This window comes from Panthera leo, chromosome C2, assembly GCF_018350215.1.
Source record: "Panthera leo isolate Ple1 chromosome C2, P.leo_Ple1_pat1.1, whole genome shotgun sequence".
In the NCBI taxonomy this organism is placed as follows: Eukaryota; Metazoa; Chordata; class Mammalia; order Carnivora; family Felidae; genus Panthera; species Panthera leo.
Genome location: NC_056687.1, coordinates 157,161,043 through 157,184,572, shown reverse-complemented (window position 1 = coordinate 157,184,572; position 23,530 = coordinate 157,161,043). Strand labels below are relative to the sequence as shown.

The window sequence follows — 23,530 nt, the reverse complement described above, 5'->3', positions numbered from 1 at the left end:
CAGTTTCATTACTAGTAATCAGTCTGTTTAGATTTCCTCTTTCTTCCCTTTTGTCTTCTGTGAAGATTGGATGTTTCCAGGAGTTTATCAATTTCTTCTATTATGTAACTCTTGGTAGTAGTTTCTTAAAATCCTTTGTAATTTATATGGTTACTCTTTTCTTCTTTTCTTTCTTTCTTTCTTTCTTTCTTTCTCCCTCCTCCTCCTCCTCTTCCTTCTCCTCCTCTTCCTTCTCCTCCTCCTTCTTCTTTGATGAATCTGGTTTATCAATTTTATTCATCTTTTTAAGGAACCAGCTACTAGTTTCATTGATCTTTACTATTGTTTTATAAGTCTTCATTTTATTTATTTCCACTTTGATCTTTATTATTTCCTTCCTTCCATTAACTTTGGGCTTTGTTCTTCCAGTTTATTTAGGTGTAAGGTTAGATTGTTTATTTGAGATTTTTTTGGTTTCTTGAGGTAAGCCTCTACTGCTATAAACTTCACTCTTACAACTGCCTTTGCTGAGTCTCATTGATTTTGGAATGTAGTGCTTCCATTTTTATTTGTCTCAAGGTATTTTTTTTATTTCCTCATTGATTTCATTGGTTGCTCATTGTAGTTGATTTATGGTTTTATACCGTTGTGTTCAGAAAAGATGTTTCATAAGATTTCAACCTTCAATTTATTGAAACTTGTTTTTGCTCTACTATGTGATTTATCTTGTTAAATGTTCCATGTGAATGTCAAAAGAATGTGTATTCTGCTGGTTTTGGATGGAAATTTTTGTATGTATCTGCTAAGTCCATCTGGTTTAATGTGTCATTAAACCATCTGTGTGTGTGTGTGTGTGTGTGTGTGTGTGTGTGGTTTTGTTTTTTATTGATTTTCTGCCTGTATGATCTATTTGTTGATATAAGTGGGGCATTAAAGTCCCCTATTCTTATTGTATTGTCAGTTTTTACCTTTTAATCTGTTCATATTTACTTTATATATTTCAGTGCTTTCATGTAGGGTGCATTGATATTTACAATTGTTGTATCCTCTTGTTGGATTGAGTTTTTCAATTATTATGTAATTCTTTGTCTATTACAGCCTTTCATTTACAGTCTATTTTGTCTAATAGAAATATTGCTACCCTGGCTTTCTTTTCATTTTTATTTTCATGGAATACCTTTTTTCATCACTTCACATTTAGTCTGTATGTGTCTTTAGGTCTGAAGTGAGTCTCTTTTAGACAGCATATAGATGGGGCTTGTTTATTTACCTGTTCAGTCACCCTTTATCTTTTGAATAAAATAACACTTGGAACACTTAGCCCATTTGTATTTAAATTACTGATTTGTACTTATTGCCATTTTGTTAATTGTTTTTGGTTGTTTTTTTGTTCTTCTGTGTTCCTTCTTTTCCTCCTTTCCCTTGTGATTTGATGACTTTCTTTAGTGTTGTGTTTGAATTCCTTATTTTTTGTGTATCTATTATAGGTTTCTGTTTGTGATTACTATGAGGTTCACATATAATACCCTATGTGTATAGCAGTCTGTATTAAGTTGATGGTTGCTTAAGTTTGAACGCTTTCTAAAAGCGCTACATTTTTACTCTCACCTCTCCCTGTTTTATGTTTTTGACATCATATTTTGCGTCTTTTTATCTTGTGTATCTCTTAACTGTCATAGATATCATTCACTTTACTACTTGTGTCTTTTAATCATCATACCCTCTTTGTAAGCAGTCAATCTACCGCGTCTGGTATATGCTTGCTGTTACAGTTAGATTTTTTTCTTTCAAAATTTTCTTCTAGTTAGGGCCTTTTCTACTTAAATCCCTTTAACATTTCCTGTAAAGCTGGTTTAGTGGTGAACTCTTTTGTCTGGGAAACTCTTTATCTCTATCTACTTCAGTCCTGAATGATAACCTTGCTGGGGAGTGTTTCTCTTTGTGGGTTTTTTCCTTTCAGCGCTTTGAATATGTTGTGCCACTCCCTCCTGACCTCCAAATTTGGTGAAAAATCAACTGATCGTATTTCGGGTGTTCCCATGTACGTAACTAGTTGCTTATCTCCTGTTGCTTTTCATATTTTCTCTTTAATTTTTGACGTTTTAATTATTTTGTGTCTTGGTATGGACCTCTTTGGGTTCATCTTGTTTGGGGCTCTTTCCTTTTTGGACATGGATATATTTTCTTGTTGAGGTTAGGGACGTTTTCAGTTGTAACTACTTCAAATAAGATTTCTGCCCCTTTCTCTTTCTCTTTCCTTTCTGGGACCTCTGTAATGCAATTGTTATTACCCTTGATCTCTTAAGGTCCTGAAGGTCTCTTAAACTGTCTTCAGTTTTTGAAATTCTTTTTTCTTTTTGCCATTCAGCTAGGGTCATTTCCATTACCCTGTTTTCCAGATCACTGATCCAGTTTTCTGCATCTTCTAATCTGCTGTTGATTCTCTCTAGTGTATTTTTCAACTCAGTTATTATAGTCTTTGTCTCTGGTTCCCTTTTTATCTTTTTTTTTTTTTTTTTTTTTTTTAATCTCTTGAAGTTCTTGCTGTGTTCATCCATTCTTCACCTGAGTTTAATGAGCATCTTCGTGACCATTACTTTGAACTCTTTATCGGGTAGATGGTTTATCTCTTTTTCACGGAGTTTTCTGAGGTTTTGTCATTTCCTCGCTCTTCCCATCTTGCCTCTCTATGTTTGTTTGTGTGTATTAGGTAGATCAGCCATGTCTGTTCTTGAGCGAGAGGCCTTCTGTAGAAGGTGTACTGTGGGCCCAAAAGTGCATTCTCCCGCTGGTCACCAGAATCCGGAGCTCCAGTGGTGTCCTTTGTGTGTTTCCTTCTGTTCTGGCTGAGCTGCAACTGTTGTGGGCCCGTGGTGGGTGGGAGCCCCTTTTGGGGAATGACAGTGAAGGTGGAGGTGACCTGGTGAGTGTGATAAGGTGGGAGCCACTTTGGGGGCTGCCTGCCAGGGAGGGGAGGGTTAAGTGGGTCAGGTCTGCAGGGGAATATGAGGGTGGGGCTAACAGTGCTAGCAAGGTAGAGGAGAATCAGAACTGTTTCTTGGGGCGCCTGGATGGCTTAGTGGGTTAAGCATCTGATTCTTGATTTCGGTTCGGGTCACGATCTCACTGTTGGTGGGTTCCCACTCCGAATCGGGCTCTGCATTGACAGTGCAGAGCCTGCTTGGGATTTTCTGTCTCCCTTTCTCTCTGCCCCTCCTGGGCTTATGCTTTCTGTCTCTCTCAAAAATAAATCAATAAACTTTAAAAAAATAAAAGAACTGTTTCTCACCAGTACTAGGCACCTGCCACTGCTTCCCTTCATGGAGGAAATTCCTGCAGTTTCCTGCACCTCTGGCACATGCCCTAAAGTTAGTCAGTAAATCTCCTTCACGTATGGCCCAGATGCTTTTCAAACTGTTGCCTCTGCGCTGGGTCTCGGAGTGAGTAGGTGCATGGGTCTTTGAAGAGTGGAGTCTTGGTTTCTTATCGCCCTCTGGCTCTCTTGGGATTAAACCCTGCTGATTTTCAAAGCCAGACATTTGGGGGGCCCATCTTCCCAGTGCTGGTCCCCAGTGCAAGTTTGCCCCATGGAGGGCTGGAACCCCTCGGTCCTCAGGGAGGACCCCCCTACGTGTGATATCTCCCCCACTTGTGGGTCGCCATGCTGGGGTGTGGGTCCTGATCGCACCACTTCTCTGCCCCTGCTGTGCTTCTTGATGTGACTCCCTGTAGCTCTAGAGGATCTGTTCTGCTAGTCTTCCGGTCATTCTCAGAGGGTTGTTGTGTGTGTAGTTGTAGCCTCGGAGCGTCTGGACGAGGTGAGCTCAGGATCCTCCGCTCTGCCATCTTGATCCTCGCAGAAGCAGTAGTTTCTGTCTTTAAAGGGGCCGGCACAGCATCGTATTTTCCTTTGAAGGTAAGGGTCATTTGAATTACATTCTTAGCTGACAAGAGAAAGTTAAAGGATTAAAAGCAAAGCCTCTATTTTTAGAAGCTGAAATTGGAACCATGCTTTTGGCATTGATGGTGAAGAGAAGCCTGGTAATTTAGGACATGAGGCTGTATATTCTCTCTGGGTCCTTCAGTTCACGGTCCTATTTTTAGAAGTAGCTGGTTTGTATGCCTGCCTCGAGAGTCATCTGTAGTGGAATGCAGTCAGTTTTTTAAAAAGAACTTAGTAAAATAGTTTACATGTTGTCAGTTCACAGTTGAATAACTTGATATAGCAATTGGAAAGCATAATGCTGGAAGAAAGAATAAGGTACAGCTGTGCATCCTCAAATGAGAGAGAAGAATCAGAACCGTTGTGGGTCACTGACTTCCATGTGAGCTGAAGAAAAACCCTCTGAAACACTTCAGAATAAAAATATTAAGAAATGGGTTTGATGGCACCAGTGGCTAATATAAATTAAACCATGTACCTTTCCCCCCTTATTAATGTGTCTGTGCATGTTTTGAGTGTATACCTTTCTTAGTCATTAAGGATTTCATCACAACCCTAGCTTTTTAAGACTTTTTTTGATAACTTATGTCTGAGATATAATAGTAACAATCATCTATTAAGAATTTTTCTTCCAGACCCAGACTTTTCCCACTTTTGGCATCACATCTCTCCTATTTAGCATTATTTGCTCATTTCTTTTTTTTTTTAATTTTTTGTTGATGTTTTATTTATTTTTAAGACAGAGAGAGACAGAGCATGAGTGGGGATGGGGCAGAGAGAGAGGGAGACACAGAATCTGAAGCAGGCTCCAGGCTCCGAGCTGTCAGCACAGAGCCCGACGCGGGGCTCGAACTCACGAACTGTGAGATCATGACCTGGGCTGAAGTCAGACGCTCAACCGACTGAGCCACCCGGGCGCCCCTCTTTGCTCATTTCTAAGAAATTAGCCATACCTTTAAATTACTCTGAAGACTTTATGATAGGACGTCTGTCTTGAGAATACTCTCTCTCTTTGTTATATGTAGTATTTCAACATGAAACACAACATGTTCCCACCCCCCATGCTGCAGACATTCTTTTGCCCTCCTCTTTGAGGGACCTGTTGCCTAATACGCCCGTCACTTGTCTTTGGTGAGGCGGTAGATAGGAGATAAGGGAGACAGCCCTTGTGAGAGGTGAGCTGGCAAACCTCGGAGAACTCCAAGCTTATCAGTAGATGCAAACAGCAGAGCATGTTCTCTTTATGCAAACTCCGACTTGGCACCAGCTATATTCTTTGTTAGACATTGTACCAGCAACTTGTGAGCGAAGTACTCTGTCTCCCCACACATGGCACAAGGCGTTGCCTCAGAGTTCCCCCTGCCTGCTGAGCACACTTCCTCTTAAGACCCGAACGCCCACCCACCCGGTGAATCACTCTAAGTACATGGATGAGAGGATGCCCTGCTTTCATTTATTATCACCAGGGGATATCGTCTTTGGTTCAATTCACTCGCCTCTTTCCACTATGTGTGCGAGCGGATAAAATCATACCAGATGACTGGCTGCTGAAAGTATGATTTTATTTGATTTTGACATTTGCTGTTTGTAAACATAAGCCCTTGTTATCAGATTAGAAAGGGTGAAAATGATCCCGCAGATACTCAGTATCAACAAGAATGAAAGGAACTGAACATTGTCTTACCTTCACTTTGGTGGGAGGGACAGATTGGTAAAGTCTTTCTAGGGGCGGTTTTATAGTAGATGTTTAAATTTAAAATACGTGTGCTCTTGGACCCAACGGTTCTACTTCTAAATGTATATGAGAAAATAGTGGGCAGGTGGGAAAAGATACGTGTATAACAATTTTACCTTTTATAATAGCAAAGGAAAAAGGAAGGGAAACAAGTATTTTTCAACAGAGGATTAAATTATAGCACTTCATACAAGGGAATATGATGATACCGTTAAAAAGGACATTTCACGTCTGCAGGTATTGGCATTGAGAACCATTTATCATACACTGCTGGGTGAGAAAAGGTTACAGAACACTGTGGTGTAGAATGATCCGACTTTTGTTTTTATAATGTGCATTTATGGGTGTATGTTTTAAAGTCTGATATTGCATGAAATTGCTATTTACGCTGGTTATTTTCTGTGGGAGGAAGAGAATAACTGGTGTCTCTCCAGTTCTAATTTGTACATTTCTGTATGGTTTTACACTTTACGTAAACTTGTATTGCTTCCATAGTCAAAATAGCCAAGATGTTTACATGGTGAAGAACAAAGGAATATCTGCCTTCAGAGTAGTAGGCGGTGATCTTTGCGTAGCACTGCTTCCTTCCTGGGCTGTCTTCACAGCATTTGAAAAAGTGTATCATGCCATGAGCAATCTCAGATCCGTTTTATGTAGCTTGGCACCATTTGCCTTCACAGTGAGAAGATTGCTCACCTCTGGCCTCGTGATTCAGGTGTTCCCGCTGCATGATAACGAAGCCTTGAAGAAACTGGAGGACACATGGTACACTCGCTTTGCTCTCAAGTGTCAGCCCATAGGTGCGTGTCGAGGGAGGTCATGTGATTTGGCGCCTGGGGCCATGAGCACCCTTTCCCCTCCCCCCTCCATTGTTTGGATATCCTTTAACCTGACTCAGATTAGAGGGGGCCCTGTCGTACTGACTCTTTTAACGCGTTCCTGCCTTAGTTAGGAGAATAAGGATAGGGCAAAAGAGCTTATCCCAGTGTACTCTCACCCACCTCCATAGACCGATCTGACACATTACCTTAAAAAAAAAACAAAAAACGTTTTAACGGCATGGAATTAACCAAGACGTAATAGCCCCGTTACTGCACCACCTCAGCCCCTGCATCCCACCCTGGGCCCAGCGCTGGATGCTTTCGCAAGCCCGGCGCTCACTCGAGTAGATACGGCCGGCAAAGGATGATAGTGTTTGCGACCCCTTTTGAGTTAGCTTGTGTTGCGTTCACAGAATATTAGCAGTGATGTTGCTTGTCCTTTCTTTTGCCCAGTGCTTATCTGAAGGTAATAGATACGTGAGTTCCCATGGCTGTTCTAGAAGTTAACGTGTAGAATATTGTTCTGCGCTTTTGAATAACTTTTTTGCAGTGTGCTGAGAAATTTGCCATGATACATTGATGAAAATTTATAGTTTTGGATAGTGGGAGCAGACACTGTGGATGGGAAGGCTTCTTTGAAAAGAACATCTACAACTGTGATATTGAAGTGGGAGTAAGGTGGGGAGCATAAATTGAAACCCCCAAATTAAAATGGTTCATTGGCTACGGCTGGATTTAAACTAGGACCGTGGAGATTTGGGACAAGCCCCGAGGTGGGTTTTCCTTTGGGAAGAAGGCATCCATCAGCTAGGGAAGCAAAGGGAGGACAGTCCCAGGGTGCCTGGAGAGCAGCCACCGCAGCCGTGGCCTGGGCTGTGAGCTGGGGAAAGCGTCAGGCTTGCCGTCCAGACAGGCGCGGTCTTTGTGGTGCACGGAAGACGGGTTGACCATCACGCGCTGATTGGGAGATGAGGGTATGAAATGATCCCCACGTACCTAAAAAAACAAATGGTGAAAGTCGTTGGTAGTCTGTACTTCAGTTGTTTTTTTTTTTCCTTTTTATTGTAGACCATATTCGTGGCTACTTCAGGGAAACAATTGCTCTTTACTTTGGATTTTTGGAATATTTCACTGTTGCCTTAATCCCCATGGCGGTCATTGGGTTACCTTACTACTTATTTGTGTGGGAAGACTATGACAAGTATGTGATCTTCGCCTCCTTCAACCTCATCTGGTCCACAGTGATCCTGGAAGTGTGGAAGCGTGGCTGTGCCAATATGACCTACAGGTGGGGGACACTTGTCATGAAGAGACAGTTTGAGGAGCCCCGGCCAGGATTCCATGGGGTCCTGGGTATCAATCCCGTCACCGGCAGGAAGGAACCTCTGTACCCCAGCTACAAGAGGCAGTTGCGCATTTACCTGGTCTCTCTGCCGTTTGTGTGCCTCTGCCTCTATTTCTCCCTGTATGTCATGATGATTTACTTTGACATGGAGGCCTGGGCCTTGAGTCTGCACGACAATAGTGGATCCGAGTGGACCAGCGTCCTGTTGTATGTGCCCAGCATCATCTATGCCATTGTGATTGAGATCATGAACCGCCTCTATCGATACGCTGCTGAGTTTCTAACTTCGTGGGGTAAGACTTGATGCTTGTATTTATGCCTTGTTTGCCTATCAGAAATGTTGCTTGGCTCAGAGGATTCCTATCACTGCTACCTGGCAAAGCAGGGAGGTGTGGCTCTGGGTGCACTCTCGAGACTGGGGGAGGGGTTCGTCAGTTTTGTGGGCTCCGTGTCTCTCAGCTCCTGGTTATCGTGGCACTCACATAGTGTTAGTCACTGCACTCCAGGTGCCCGGCCGGCTCTTTGTCCATGGTGTCTCATTTTTACCTCCTCAGGACGCCATGAAATGGAAGTTTGTTTATCTTCAGGGATAAAGACACAGAGAGTTAGCAAGATTCAGACAAATTGTAGAGCCAGGCTAACCCAGACTCTGTGTCCAAAACCTGTGATCCCAGTGCCATAATGTGGTATTTTCCATTGAGGATAAAGTAGATTGAATTACCCTCAGATACTTTGGCCAAATGAACGACGTCTGGTATCTGGAAACCAGTTGTTTAGTTGCTTATAGGACCGAGGTTTGCCTTTGGCCTTCGTGTAGCGGGTACCCTTGTATGTATCTGTGGTACAAGGAACTGGTCATGGTTTAAAAATGCTCTGGACAGGCCATTTGCTCTGTAGTTATTCACTCAAACAAGTAAATATGCAGTGCGATTTCCTATGAAGAAGTCTATGCCTTAATTTCATGGACCATAAAGATGTTTTAAATTATTTTTGTCAGTCTTTTAGCAACTATTATCCATCGAGTCCTTTCCATGTGCTGTTACTGGACTAAGGTTTTGTGTTATCTATTGTCCCGACAGGGACCTGGGAGAAGCGGGTGTCCGCCTTGTTTTTGTAGCGAGGAGGCTGAGTGTCGGGAGGTTCAGTGACTTGCCCAGGACAGACAGTGGCTGAATAGCTGGGCTGGCGTTCCAGTGCAGGCGAGCCTCAGACCGCCTCTCTGCAGGGTGACACTTCTCTTCAGGAGTGTCTTTGCCCTGCTGTCTTGGGGCCAGGACTGTGTCTCCTTTCCGTAGCTCAGGAGGGAATTTCGAGTTGCTCTTTGAGTGAATCCTTGTAAGGCACATGGACAGACACTTTATCGCCCTCTTCAGAGGTTGCGGTCAGTTTCACTGTGACCACTTGTCCAGGGTCTTTTTCTGGGTGGCTGTCTGTGGGATCGTTTGCCAACACTTCCCATGATTCTTTGTTGCAGTAATACTTTAAGAATAATTTCAGGGGCACCTGGGTGGCTCAGTGGGTTAAGCACCCGGCTCTTGATGTTGGCTCAGGCCACGATCTTACAGTTTGTGGGTTCAAGCCCCTTGTCAGGCTCCATGCTCGTGGTGTAGAGCCTACTTGGGATTCTTTCTCTCTCCACCCCTCCCCCACTCTCTCTCGTTTCTCTCTCAAAAATAAATAAATAAACATTTAAAAAAAAAATTTCAGGGGCGCCTGGGTGGCGCAGTCGGTTAAGCGTCCGACTTCAGCCAGGTCACGATCTCACGGTCCGTGAGTTCGAGCCCCGCGTCAGGCTCTGGGCTGATGGCTCAGAGCCTGGAGCCTGTTTCCGATTCTGTGTCTCCCTCTCTCTCTGTCCCTCCCCCGTTCATGCTCTGTCTCTCTCTGTCCCAAAAATAAATAAACGTTGAAAAAAAAAAAAAAAAAAAAATTAAAAAAAAAAAAAAAAAAAATTTCAGAACACAGTGCTCTTGTAGTACTGTGGAAAATGTGTCCTAATCTTCGTTTCTTCCTGTGCGATGTTCTTGAGGATAAGCGGCAGCCTGATTGACAGTCTGGCACATTTACTCACCGAGGCTCCGTTGCCTGATGTCTCTGCCTCAGCACATCTGCCTTTACCCCACGACAGCCTACCATACCGCCTTCTTATCTGAGAGAAATTTCCTCTCCTGTTTCCTTTTGTAGAGAATCACAGATTGGAATCTGCCTACCAGAATCATCTAATTCTGAAAGTTTTAGTGGTGAGTAGAGTTTTTATGTACAAATCCATTTGAATTATGAAGCTTACGTATACTGGTTAATACTTAGAAATGTAAACACGAAAACTGGCTTCTAATTTAAGATATCAGACGGTTAATATATTTTGTACAGGTAGGCAGGATTGATTACGCGTGCTTACATGTATGTTCAGTGCTCTTACTACAAATGTGCACGTGGTGTAAGTCTTCAAGTATAGAAATTAAGATAGCCAATTTCTAGTTATTTAAAAAACTAAGCACATTACAGACATGTTTCTGTCTTTTTCCTTTTGGTGACTTCTTTGCTTCACTATTTAACAATTCTTTCCGTTGCCCACAGTCTGTTTAGTGATGGACCATTAACTTTTTTTTCCTTTTTTTTTTTTTCCTTTTTGAAAGAAATTTCTAAAGTCTAATAGGTTCCCAGCATGTTTTGGTGGGTGGGAGGGAGGAAATGGAGAGAAGGCGTAGTGTAACCTGCTTGCTGTTTGTGTAAAAGCTCACACATTATGCCCTTTTCCCACTATTATAAAAAAGAAGTGCCAGCTTGGTAGCACTTGGTTTGTCAGGAGCTTACCGCAGCCATTGGTAGCATGACTGAGGATCGAGAAGACCATAGAAAGAGTCCTCTGACCTCTCGACTGGACCACAGTCCGTGTATCTTACTCCCAAGAAAGGGTTCCGGAGAAAAGAGTTTCTGTTCCAGCCAAGAAATCATTGTCGGAAGCTTGTTACCTGGTTGTTCAGGCCTTAAGAGATCACAAAGCTCTGACAGGAAGGTGCTTAGGTTTATGGGAGTAGGTCTGATTATAGAGGCAAGTGTGGCAAGTAAAATACAGCATTTTTTACAAATAGGTAATGCAAAACGAACAGTTTTAGCAGTTTGGGCTTTAGAAAAGGGGCAAGCAGCCATGCATCTCTAAAAAGTCTTTGAAGGCCTCGTTCTAGCACTGCGAGATGCTTGACGTGCAGAATGCTGGTGCTGTCTGGCTGGCCTGGCGTCTCTCCGTGGGGCCCGGTGGGCCAGGCCTTGCCGGGAAGGAAGCATGTCCTCCGGCACCTCAGTGTTAGCGGGGAGTCCGGGTGGACCCCGTTGCCGGGTCCGCAGGGCTCCTCAAGTGAACGGGGGGTGGGGGGGGCTGGGCAGAGGTGAGGTGGGCAGGGAGCGAGCCCGCCCAGGCCATCCGGCTTGCCGGTGGGGGCCGGGAAAGGCTGGGCCTTGCTCTTCCTCTTCCCTTAGAATGTAGCAGAAATGTGCGGGTGCTCCTCTGTTCCGCTGTTCCCTCAGGCCGTGGGTCCCAAACCAGTTCGCTGTCCAAGCTGTTGGCAGCTGTCAGAGGTCTCCTCTGCTCGCCTCTTGCGGTATTTCCAGGGTTTCTGGATGTGCTTAGTGAGGAGGAGCAGGAGAAACAAGTCTGCCCTCTGGTGAGGGCTGGAAGTCCCTCGTTACATTGTTAATGCTCTATTTACAACTGTAATAAAGTACCGTAAAGCAGTGTGAAATGTTGCCGTCTTTTTCTTGGCAGTTCAACTTTCTGAATTGCTTTGCCTCCCTCTTCTACATCGCCTTTGTCTTGAGGGATATGAAGCTGTTGCGTCAGGTGAGTGTGAAAAGCAGGAAGTCTGTCTTGTAGGTTTCAGAGGTCCTTTCCTGTATTAATTTACTAATTATTAATTATTAATTATTAATTTCCTGTATTAATAACAATAATATTGTTATTATTGTTATGGATAAAATCTGACATTTTGTATATTTCTAAGCCAATTCTAAGTGAAAAACCATTAGCAATTGCACTGTATATCGTACTCAACTGAAAACAAATTCATTGAAGCTAACCAACTTGTAAAATTAATCATGCGGTACAGGAAAAACACATATGTAGTTCATCTCAAAGCCTGTAAAAGCAATTCTAATGAAAAGTATTCCTTAATTGAAGTGTGTGTGTGTGTGTGTGTGTGTGTGTGTGTGTGTGTGTGTGTCAGAGTGAGAGGTGATTGATACAACCTTAAATAGGTCTTTCCCATTTCATTTTTAAATTGATATGTTGTTAACTTTTATAAGTTTTTTTTTATTTGAGAGAGAGAGAGAGAGCACGAGTTGGGGAGAGGGGCAGAGGGAGAGAAAGAATTGTAAGTGGGCTCCACGCTCAGTGTGGAGTTAGGCATGGGCTCGATCCATGACCCTGGGATCATGACCTGAGCCGAAATCAAGAGTCGGATGCTTAACCGACTGAGCCACCCAGGTGCCCCAAGAGTCTCTTTTTTTAAACAGAAGATGAAGGACAAGGAGATAGGGGAGGACTTTTAGAATAATGCACTTTTAATCCTAGCAAAGGGAGTATGTGATGGAAACACTTCTATCCATCTGGGGTAAGTGGAAATTGACACAGCACTTCTAGAAACGCCTAGGGCAGCTTTGCCAAGAACCACAGTCCATCCTCAGTAAGTCATCAGAGACAGGGCAAAGATTCGTGTACACAGGTATGCGAAGAGCAGCATTTGTAATAGTGAAGGTTGGGAATAATACAGTCAACAACAGTACGTGGGCTGCTTGTATTTTACATGTGATTGGAAAGAAATATCCTAAGATGTTAGCAGAGGTTCCATCATGGTTGTGGAATTATGGGTGGCTTTTTTACTACTTTCTAAGCTTACTACGATGAAGGAGGATATATTCATTTTATAAGTTTTTTGAACTTTCGCCAAACTTTTTTATTTTTCAGAGTTGGCAATATCATTTAGATTATTATGTTGTAGCAAGGATGAGATGACAAAAAACAATTTCAAATTAAATTGTTCCCCTGCCAGCTCATTACTGATTTCATTTCTTATTATAATCTTATTTATAACTGATTTATTTATTATAATCTTACTTATAACTTTTTGTATTTTAATGTGTTCTTCCTGTGGGAAAAAACAATAAATTGGAAACATTATTCTAGCACCTCGCTTTTCTGATATTAGTTGTGATATTAATGGTATGCTATTTGTTGAAGATTCCATTTTATTTATTGCATAATTATACACATACTGTGATTTTACTAAGCTACATTGTCAGATATTACTTCTCTGCTTCTTTTTAGAGTCTGGCCACCCTCCTGATTACCTCCCAGATCCTTAACCAAATTATGGAGTCTCTCCTTCCTTACTGGCTCCAAAGGAAGCACCACGTGCAGGTGAAGAGGAAGGTGCAGGCTTTAAAAGCGGACATCGATGCTACATTGTACGAACAGGTTGTCCTGGAGAAAGAAATGGGAACCTATTTGGTAAGTGTGAATATTGCCGAATTAACCATTGAGTAAAAGCGAGTAGCAGTGGACCCGCTCGCTGGCCCAGATGTGGCTACTTTGGAAGTGCTCTCCTGCCAGCGTCCGCGCCAAGAGCTCCTTCACCGTGAGCGAGGGGGGACCGCGCCTTCGGTGTTGCCGCCCTCAATCTGAAGTTAAGCCTCACGACAGCAGGGGGCGGGTTTGGCCGGTTGCGTCGCTGCTTCCCCCACCCCCAGGGCGCCAGGCAACCGTCGCTGCAAAGCTGCCCCGGGCCGGCCGGCTGTGAAGAGGCCGCGTCCTGCTCACTCGCCAGGGCTGCTGCAGACTCCTGGGGGAGATGGAGACCCGCCGCCGAAAATGGGGCGCCGCTCTGCAGAGTCTCTCCGGTTTCCCTTAGTGGTGTGGGAAGTGACCGTGGTTCCTTCTTGATCAAGACTTTCTGAGGTCCTTTGAGGAGCTGCAAGCAGATCACTGCAAGGCTGGCCGCCTGTGACAACAGTGCGGGGAAGCCCCCGGCTCGTGGAACCTGACCGTGTGTTCGTGGGCGAGGGGCGTCGGGGTCGTGCGCGCTTGGCTCCCGGTGTCCTGCGTCCTGCACCTTCCTGCGCGGTGCGCTCTGCTTCTCGGTGAGTTAGACCCTGCAGCGGCCCGGTCAGTGTTCAACTCTCGCGGTCTTGTTTTCCGCCTTCGCGCGTCATCGTTTGACCCTCTTGGCCCACGTGCTCCTTCTTCTCGTGCGCTCGCGAGTGTCACTTGGTGTGTTCATCTTGAGGACGTGTGTCTTCCCTCTCTGCTCGCTTCTTCCCGCCCGGTCTTCACAGCTGCCCCAGGAGCCTCTGTGGCGTAGCCTAAAACCAGGGGTCTGTAGCCCCGGCTCCCACCTTGTGGGGACCTTGGGGGTTTTGCGGAGCCAGTCGACACAGACTGCAGGTCAGGGCGGCGGCTGTGGCTTTTTCAGCCCGCTTTCAAGGACAGGGGACCACTGTTCTAGCCCCTGGTTTTGTTCAAACAGCCTAGCCCCAGTAATGCTTCAGGGGAGGAGGTGCCTTTGAATCCCTCGCCCCGCAGGATACAGATCGAGCCGCGTCCGTCGGCCTGTGGGCTGGAGTCGGGCCGGGCTCCCGCTTACCACCTTCGTTTTGCTCCATTTCTCACCTGTGCGGCTGTTTTTCTGGTTTCTGCGTGGTGATACGCGTCTTGATGAAATATGCACATATGCACTAGCGTCTTCTGTCAGTGCTTCTGTGGGGGGAGAGTGTGCTTCAAAGTATACGCACGGCACACTTGGCCAGTAACGCTGCTGGTGTGTGTATGTGAAGCGTCGGAGAAAACACAGGCGTGCGAGAAAGGACGCGTTCGCACCTTGTGGTGCTTCTTGCCTGTGTTGGTCGAAGGGCGGGCTGGCTGGGGCCTGAAACCTCAGTCTGTGTCTGACTCCTTTCCTTGCGTGTTCTGGGGAGCGGGATTTCTGGCCGTATTTGTTTTCCATCCTTCCCTTTCTGGTGGAAGCCGGACAAGCAGTCTTTCCCCTGAGCTGTCTCTTCCTTCCCCTCCGCCTCTCCTCTCGTCTGCAAAGGCCCCTGTTCCCGCCTCGAGCCGCCGCATCTCCCGCTTCCCCGTCTCCCTGCCCCAGCCGCCCCAGCCGCCCCAGCCCTCCTGTCCCAAACCAAGCAAACCCGCACGCACGTCTGCTGGCTGTGTCCTGTCTTTCCTGCCCCAGTGTCTTGAAATAATTATTTCATGTTGGCGTCTCTCCTTCCCCTCTTCTCTCCCTGTGATCACTTAGAATCAGCTCTCTTCTTTTTCTCTGAATTGTTTGGACAGACGACGTCATCCCCCCACGTGCCCCAAACCAAATTCACAGTCTTCTCCAGACCAGTTTCCCCTCCTTTCCCCCCGGCTCACTGACTCGTATGCAGTAGTTCAAGCAACGTGTCCCTCATCCAAGCGATTTTTTTTATTTTTTAAAATCTACATCCAAATTAGTTAGCGTATAGTAAAACAATGATTTCAGGAGTAGATTCCTTAATGCCCCTTACCCATTGAGCCCACAACCCCTCTAGTAACCCTCAGTTTGTTCTCCATATTTATGAGTCTCTTCCGTTTTGTCCCCCTCCCTGTTTTTATACTATTTTTGTTTCTCTTCCCTTATGTTCATCTGTTTGTATCGTAAATTCCTCACATGAGCAAAGTCATGATACTTGTCTTTCTCTAATTGAATAATTTCACTTAGCATAATACCCTCCAGTTCCATCCACATGGTTGCAAATGGCAAGATTTCATTCTTTTTGATTGCCGAGTAACACTCCATTGTGTATATAGACCACATCTTCTTTATCCATTCACCCATCGGTGGACATTTGGGCTCTTTCCACAGCTTGGCTATTGTGGATAGTGCGGCTATAAACATTCTCATCCAAGCAATTTTAATTCATCCAACAACTACATGCTACTAAGGTGACAACCGTCAGAATCTGAGACCTCACCTTTTTGGCATCTCATGACATCCGATAACACCTTGGTGAAGGACGGTAAGGTGAGCGTTGCTTTTCCCGTGTTAATAACAGGCAGTTGAAGCTCTCTGCTGTTAATCCCTTGGTGACCAGATCAGGAACAAGATCCGAGTCTTTGCTTTTCCAGTTCGGAACCTGTCATTCAGCCTGGGCAGGAAGCAGTGCACTCGCTTCTCCTGCAGGCCCCGGGTCTGTGAGCGAATGCTGTGGTTAGCGGTGCTGCTCCTTGACTTGCTCGAGGGGCTGGGGTCCTGGGTGATCTGACACGCTCCCTCCTCACCGCCTGCACATCCCCCTCTACTCTCTCCATGGAGCGACAGTCCGGTATTGGCTATTTCAACTCTCTGCATGTATTGGGAGAGGGGACATGCTTTGGGGTCACATTTGATCTAGACCACTGTTTCCTACGTGCTGATCCTTCCCTCTGGGTGTATTTTCCTCCACACCGAAGTCAGTGAACTTAGGACTGTATTCTCTGTAAAGCTCATCCTGACCGCTACACATGAATCTAAAGTAATATTATCAAGTTTTGGGAAGAAAGACAATTTGACTGGAACACAAAAATTGTTATAAAAGTAATACTTGTTTAGGCACAATGGGAAGCTTGGATGATGCAGGACAGAGTGAAAAGTAAGGAAAAAGGAAACCTCCATAATGGCCCCCTGGGGGTGATCCGCCGGTGTCTTTTGGGCCTGCTGCGCCCGCCAGGGCTGAGGCCATGGGTGCCTCGGGCCTGCGTTGTGCTGCCCCTGCCCTGTGAACTCCCGGATCCTGCCCAACCGCACAGCTGTGTGACTATGACTTTTCGTGATGAGTCGCCACAGCATAAATGAGCTGCCTCCTAGTGAGCTAGACGTTAAGAGATTTGCTAAAACCGTAAACGAGTGCCACTTTCTACACTGAATGTTTTTGTCTTGGAAAACGTAATTATTTTTCAAGCAGTATCTCATTGATGTTAACGTTTTTGTGTAACCGAATCAATGAGAAATATTTTTTACGGTTTTGAGTTTTAATTTCAAATGGGTAAATATCACAAGGTAGACTCCTGTAAACAAAAAGTCTTTGCTGTCCTCAGTCATTTTTGAGAGTTTAGGGCTGCAGAGACCAGAAGGCTTGAAAGCTGCAGGTCTGGAATAGCCCGTTGCTTTTTTCGTTCTTCGGGGCGTTGGCTCGTTGTGAAGCCAGTGTGTCCCATGGTTTCCTCACGAGATTCCAGTTTAGCGATTCTGGGAGAGCACCTTCCGTCGCACCCCACCCGGAGCTGGGATGTCAGGCTGCCCCACGCCTTGTCGGATCCTTTGCTTGACCTGGGGCTGGGCTCGTCGCAGGGACGGAATTGCACTTTGGAAGGAGTAAGTGAGCTGCTGGTAGATATTTTGAGACTTCCGGTTTCCTGTCATTGGTAGCTCTTTCAAAAAGTTCTAAATTGTTGCTGTTAGATGCGAATGCTGTTGATTTTTGTATCTTGTTACCCAGCAACCTTGATGAACCCTCCCATTTTTTTCTAATCCATTTTCTTGGGTTTTCTTGGGTTTTCTGTGTAGAGATATTTCAGCTATAATTTCTTTCTTCCTTCATCTACAGTTTTTATTATCTATTGGACTCATGAATATGTTCAGTATAATTTGGACAGAAGTATTTACAATAGGAATCTTTCTCTAGCTCCTGACTTTTTTTTTTCTTTTTTGGTCTCCTCACCATTGAGTGTCAACATTTGTCCCGTGTTCTTGGTAGGTAGCTTTTTATCAGTTTAAAAATGTTCTTTTCCTTACTTGCGCAGTTTGTATCGTGAAAGATGTTACATTTTATCAAGTTCTTCATTTATTTGCTTCTGTTGAGATTATCGTATTAAGATTTAATATTCTCCTTTACACTAATAAATTTCCTTTTTTTTAAATATGAGAATTTATTGTCAAATTGGTTTCCATACAACACCTAGTGCTCATCCCAACAGATGCCCTCCTCAATGCCCATCACTCACCTTCCCCTCCCTCCCACCCCACTCATAAATTTCCTACTGGAACATCTGCTGAAGTGATTAACTCTACCTGCTCACTATTTTTAAATATACATTGTCACGTTGAACATGTCAGTATTTTATTTAGGGTCAAGTGCCACTGTCTAATAATTTTTCATTCTCTGTTGCTGAGGTCACTGTCCCCATGTTATTTATCATGGTAATTCTTAGCGAGCATTCAATATAATATTGAATAAGGAACAGTTTTAGGAGAAAAATGGTCAGCCCCTAGTGTCCGTGTGCTGCTTGTGGCCTTAAATATAGTACTTTCTTTCCTTGTTGTATACTCAGCGTAGGGAACTCATAGACCTGTTTCTGCCCGGATGGTTTGAGGATCCAGTGGAATAGAGCCCCTGGAACCTGAAACTTTGTTTCCATTCATCTAGTAAATAGATACATAAAATTAGTTATGACTTCACAGAAATACCACGGTGTTCTTCATGACTGCTTTGTTCTTAGATTTTGTAAGTTGTCTTTGCTAACTTGCAGCTAATCGGGTAGACTGTATCTTGGTTAACGTATTTTTATTTTAGTGTGCAATTATTTAGATTGTTGAATTTGCATTTTTTTCTCCTTCTTGCTTTTGGAGTACGTCCCTGGTTTGCTAAATTTACTGACTCCGAAGCGCTCAGTGTAAAAGTCCTGATAAAGTGTTAGCGTGTGTGTGCTGTAGTCAGTCCCTGCGTGAGATGGAGGCAGAATGCAGAGTGCGCTGCTGTGCGGAGAAGGGGCCCCCTCGTGTTGTATGCTGAAAATGCCAGGCCTGAGCATGCCTTCTGGAGGCTGCCCATTGGCACAGGGGAGGATTTGTCTACACAGCTCTGCGGAGGCTCTATCTTGTACATTCTGATCTGAAACAGCAGTTTTGAAAGCCGAGCATAGGCTGTCAGGATTTCTTAAGACCCAATTGTGGTAAAAATGGCGTAACAGCTAAGGTTTTTTTTACTCTGCTCTTGATTTCTACGCTTTTCAGAGAAGTGGATTGATGCTATACCACTGGGTGTATTTTAGAACCACTTCTGTGTGCTGCAACACAGCGTATGGAAATACTTTCCAGAGCCAGATGCTTCCAGAGAGTCGTTGAGAAACTACTCACCGCTGAATCCCCCACTGAGCCCCAACCCGCCAGCTCTGGAGGCACGTGTGAACCTTGAAAACAGCCAGAGCGTAACTCAGAGTCCCTGGGTTCGTGCTTTGTCCTCCCACCCAGGCCGTCTGAGAGCACGCTCTGCCGTTCCCAGTATTCTGTACCTAGGTTTGGGCGTTTTCTGCCAGAAGTAGAATCTGACTTCCACTGCAGCTCAACTAGTGAGCCTACTGTGCGCGTCTTGGTGAAAGACGGACTCTGAGATACAGTAACAATAATTACAATAATTCATTTTAGAGAATATTGCTTTAAAATGTCGTGACGTACATTTTTATTAAGCTGGAGTGGTTCTCGCCCGTGCAGTGGATGATCATGAGGAGGCCCGAGGATGCCGAAAGCCGGCGACATGGCCTTCGGCATCCTGAGGGCTGGCTCTGTCGCTCAGTCGCTGCACGGCACAGAGAACTGCTCCTCTTGGGTCAGAATAAACACGTGTTGTGAACAGCAGGCCTCCACTGAGGAGTGAGGGGTTGGAGTGCTCGTCGCCTGGTCCTGTAGAGTTTTGGTGACGCCATTCAAGTGGCCAGTGGGGGTCACCGATGCCCAGGCAGCCTACTTCAGTGAAGGCTCCTTTGCCCAGTCGTTAAAGATCACGAAATAACCCGCCTCGTACTGTTTACGTTTCTCTGCCACCAAACTGAAGGTGTGTGATGACTGTTTTCCCTTTCTTCCTTTGGACTACACCTTTTAAAGTGTTGTTAGACAGGTTTTTAAACATAGTTTGAAAGGGATTTCTTCATGTTTCTATGGCTTCCCTCGATTTCTGCTGTGGATTTCATTCTCTGGCCTCTTTTGTATATTTGCTACTTCTGCTAGGGTGACTCTTGAGAGCTCCCTTATGACTATCAGCTTTTTTTTTCTTTCCTTTTTTTTTTTTTAAATTGGGATACAATTCACGTACCATAAGATTCACTGTTTTGAAGCGTACAGTGTAATGATTTTTAGTAAATTCACAAGGTTTTACAGCAATCACCGCTACTTCCAGAACATTTCATCATCCCCAAAAGAAACCCCATGCCCAGGAAGCAGTCCGTCCGTACCCCAGTCTCCGGCAAGCATCAGTCTACATTCTGTGTCTGTAGGTTTGCCTCCTGCGTGCACGTCATGGAAATGGAGTCATACAGTCCGTGATCCTGTGTCTGGCTTCTTTCACTAAGCATAATGCTTTCAAGGCTCAGTCCACAATACAGCCTGTATCGCACCTCGTTCCTTTTTATGGTCGAGGGATATCCCATTGTATGGATATGCTACATTTGATTTGTTCATTCATCAGTCGATAAACATTTGGAACAAGTTGTTTCCACTTTTTGGCCGTTAGGAATAAGGCTGCCGTAAACATTTGTGTGCAAGCTTTTGTATGAACGTCAGTTTCTTCTGAACATCCATTGGTTACCATAGGCTAGGTCACATGTTCACTCTGTGTTTCGCTTTTTGAGTAACTGCCAGAGTGTTTTCAAAGGCAGTGGTACCATTTTATATTCTCACCAGCCATATAGGAGGGTCCCATTTTTTCCACATCTCTGTCAACACTTGTCATTTTTTGCCTCCCCCACCTTTTAGCAGTAGCCACACTTACTACATGTAAAATGGGATTTCGTTGTGTGTTTGATTTGCATTTTCCTAATGCCTAAAGGTACTGACCATCTTTTCATGTGCTTTTTGGCCATTTGTATATCTTCTTTGGAGAAATATGTATTCATATTCTTTGCCCATTTTTCATTCAGTTATCTTTTTATTATTTCATTGCAAGAGTTCTTCATATACTCTGAATACAAATTTCTTATCAGGATGTGATTTGCAAATATGTCCTCCCATTCTGTGGGTTAGCTTTTTATTTTCATGAGTGTCCTTTGATGCACAGGTTTTTGACTTTGATGGGAGTCAAATTTCTCTCTTTTTTGTTGCTTATTCTTTTGGTGTCCTCTCTGAGAAACCATTGCCTTATCTGAAGAGAGGAAGATTTACTTCTGTATTTTCTTCTAAGAATGTTATGGGCTTAGCCCCTACATTTAGGTCTGATCCCTTTTGAATTGAGTTTTGTAGATAGTGTGAGGACAGAGTCCAGATCCATTCTTCACACGTGGATATCTAGTTGCCCGAGCACCATTTGTTTTAAGAAATGATTTTTTCCTTCATCGAATGATCTTTGCACATTTGTTGAAAACTGTAAGACTGGGGCGCCTGGGTGGTTAAGCGGGGCTCAGTTGGTTAAGTGTCCGACTCTTGGTTTGGGCTCAGGTCATGATCTCGCGACTTTGTGGTTTGAGCCCCACATCGGGCTCTGCCCTGGCAGAATGGAGCCTGCTTGGGATTCTCTCTCTTCTCTCTCTCTCTGCCCCTCCCCCACTTGCACTGTCTCTCTCTCTCAAAATAGAGAAACAAACTTAAAGAGAAAAGAAAATTGTAGGACTAAAGACACATGGATTTGTTTCTGGACTCTCAGTGCGATTCCATTGACCTCTGTGTGTCTGTCCTTATGCCATTCCTACAGTGTCTTGATTACTGTAGCTTTGTAGTAGGTTTTCAAATCAGGAAGTGCGATTTCTCTCTGTTTGTCCTTTATCAAGATTGTTTGGCTCTTCTGGGTCTCTTGTAATTCCTTATGGTTTTAGGATTAGCATCTCCATTTCTTTTAAAAATGCAGTTGAAATTTTGATTGGGATTGCACCGAATCTATTCATCAATTTGGGGAGTATTGCCATCTTAACAATACTACGTTTTCTCATCCGTAAACGTGGAATGTCTGTCCATTTGTTTAGGTCTTTTTAAATTTCTTTCAGCAATGATTTGTGGGTTTCACCATACACATCTTACCCTGTTAAATCTATTACTATGTGTTTTATTTTTGATAATATTGTAAATGAAATTGTTTTTTAAATTTCATTTTCAGTTTGTTTGTTGCTGGTTTATAGAAATATCATTGGCTTTTGTATATTGATCTTATATCCTGCAGTTTATTATTAAATCATTTATAATTAGACCTAATAATCTTTTGGGGGTTCTTTAGAGGTTTTTTTACATATAAGATCATGTCCTCTGCAAATAGGATTTTTTTTTTCTTGTTCTCCATGGCTCTTATTTCTTTCCTTGCCTTCCTTTCCATTCCTGGTAGAACCCCAAGGATAGTGTTGAATTGAATAGAAGAGTTAAGAGCAGACATTTTTGTCTTGTTCCTGATCTTAGGTGGGACACTTCCAGTTTTTCACCATCAAGTGTGATGTTAGCTGTGGTGTTTCGTAGATGCGGTTTACCACTTTGAGGAAATTCTCTTCTGTTACTCATTTGTTGAGTGTTTTTATCATGAAGGGGTATCAGATTTTGGTTTTTGTGTTTTTTTCTGTGTCTATTAAGATGATTATATATAGTTATAGAAAGTATACATTTATATGTTATGTACATTACTGTGCTACATATAAAAAACTTTGTTGTGTTTATTTATTTGCTTTTGCTTGCTTTAGATTTAGTATACTATTCTTTCTCTAGATTTTTAAGGTGAAAATCTCAGTTGTTTTGAGATCTGCCTTTTTTTTTAATGAAGCATTTATACCCATGAACTTCCCTTTGAGCACTGTTTTCACCACATCCTTTAAGTTTTGATATGTCGTGTCTTAATTTTCATTCATCTCAAAGTTTTTCTAATTCTTCTTGTGACTTCTTCTTTGACTCATTGGTTTTTTAGGAATATGTCGCTTAATTTCCATTCAATGTGAATTTCCCAAATTTCCTTCTGTTACTGATTTCCACTTTCGTTCCACTGTGGTCAGAGAAGATACTTTGTATGATTTTTAAGCCTTTTGGGTTTGTTGAGAATCGTCTTAGGGCCTAACATCTCATCCATCCTGAAGAATGTTTCATGTGCACTTGAGAAGAGCGAGCATTCTGTTGTCGTTGGGTTGAGTGTTATATAGATATTGACGTGGGGCCGCAAGCAAATGGTCAAGAAAGAATTCTTGAGACATTTTCGGTGCAAAAAGGTGCTTTTATTATAGCACGGGGACAGAACTCGCGGGCAGAAAGAGCTGCACTTTTGCTGTATGAAGCTGGTGGTCGTATGCTTAGTGCTGAAGGGGGAGAGGACATGCAGGGAGTATTAGATCATAAATGTTTCTTCAAGTTTCTATTCATAAAACCACTTCTGCAAGATTTCTCGAGTGCTCATCATTCAGTTCGATAGTAATTGGCGATACGTACAGGTAGTCACGAGACCCTTTGAGAACGTAGCAAGCAGCACTTAATTTGGCCCTTAATGAAAACTCTGCAGGCTGTAGGTCAGCCTGCTGGACTAGAAGTGAACACTTCCCTGCTTCTGTCCCTCATCAGATGTCTGTTCGGTCGCTGTTTTCGTGTTTGGGCGTGCCTTCAACACTAAACCAGGAAGTTTAAAATTCTGCCTTGCCATTCACTTTCTGCTTGTGCAGAGCCCCGAGGTCAGTGAGAGGTGAGATCCTAGAGCCTTCTGTGGTGTTTCCTGAGATGATGCGGTGACCCTTTGCCTGTGCCGCGTCTTCTAGATTCCCAGGAAAA

The 23,530-nt window shown here is 43.9% G+C and overlaps 1 protein-coding gene across 7 annotated transcripts in view; it reads left to right on the top strand.

The window, feature by feature from the left end:
- Positions 1-23,530, top strand: part of ANO10 (anoctamin 10) — a 264,223-nt gene that overhangs the window by 81,709 nt on the left and 158,984 nt on the right. For all 7 annotated transcript variants that reach the window (XR_006193113.1, XM_042903443.1, XM_042903444.1 and 4 more), the window contains 5 exons: positions 6,338-6,457; positions 7,547-8,116; positions 10,008-10,063; positions 11,587-11,661; positions 13,144-13,326. Coding sequence is in view for 6 of the 7 variants with exons in the window: in XM_042903443.1 (XP_042759377.1) it covers positions 6,338-6,457; positions 7,547-8,116; positions 10,008-10,063; positions 11,587-11,661; positions 13,144-13,326 (1,004 nt within the window). In the remaining variant the exon portion in view is untranslated. The remainder of the gene's footprint in view (positions 1-6,337; positions 6,458-7,546; positions 8,117-10,007; positions 10,064-11,586; positions 11,662-13,143; positions 13,327-23,530) is intronic.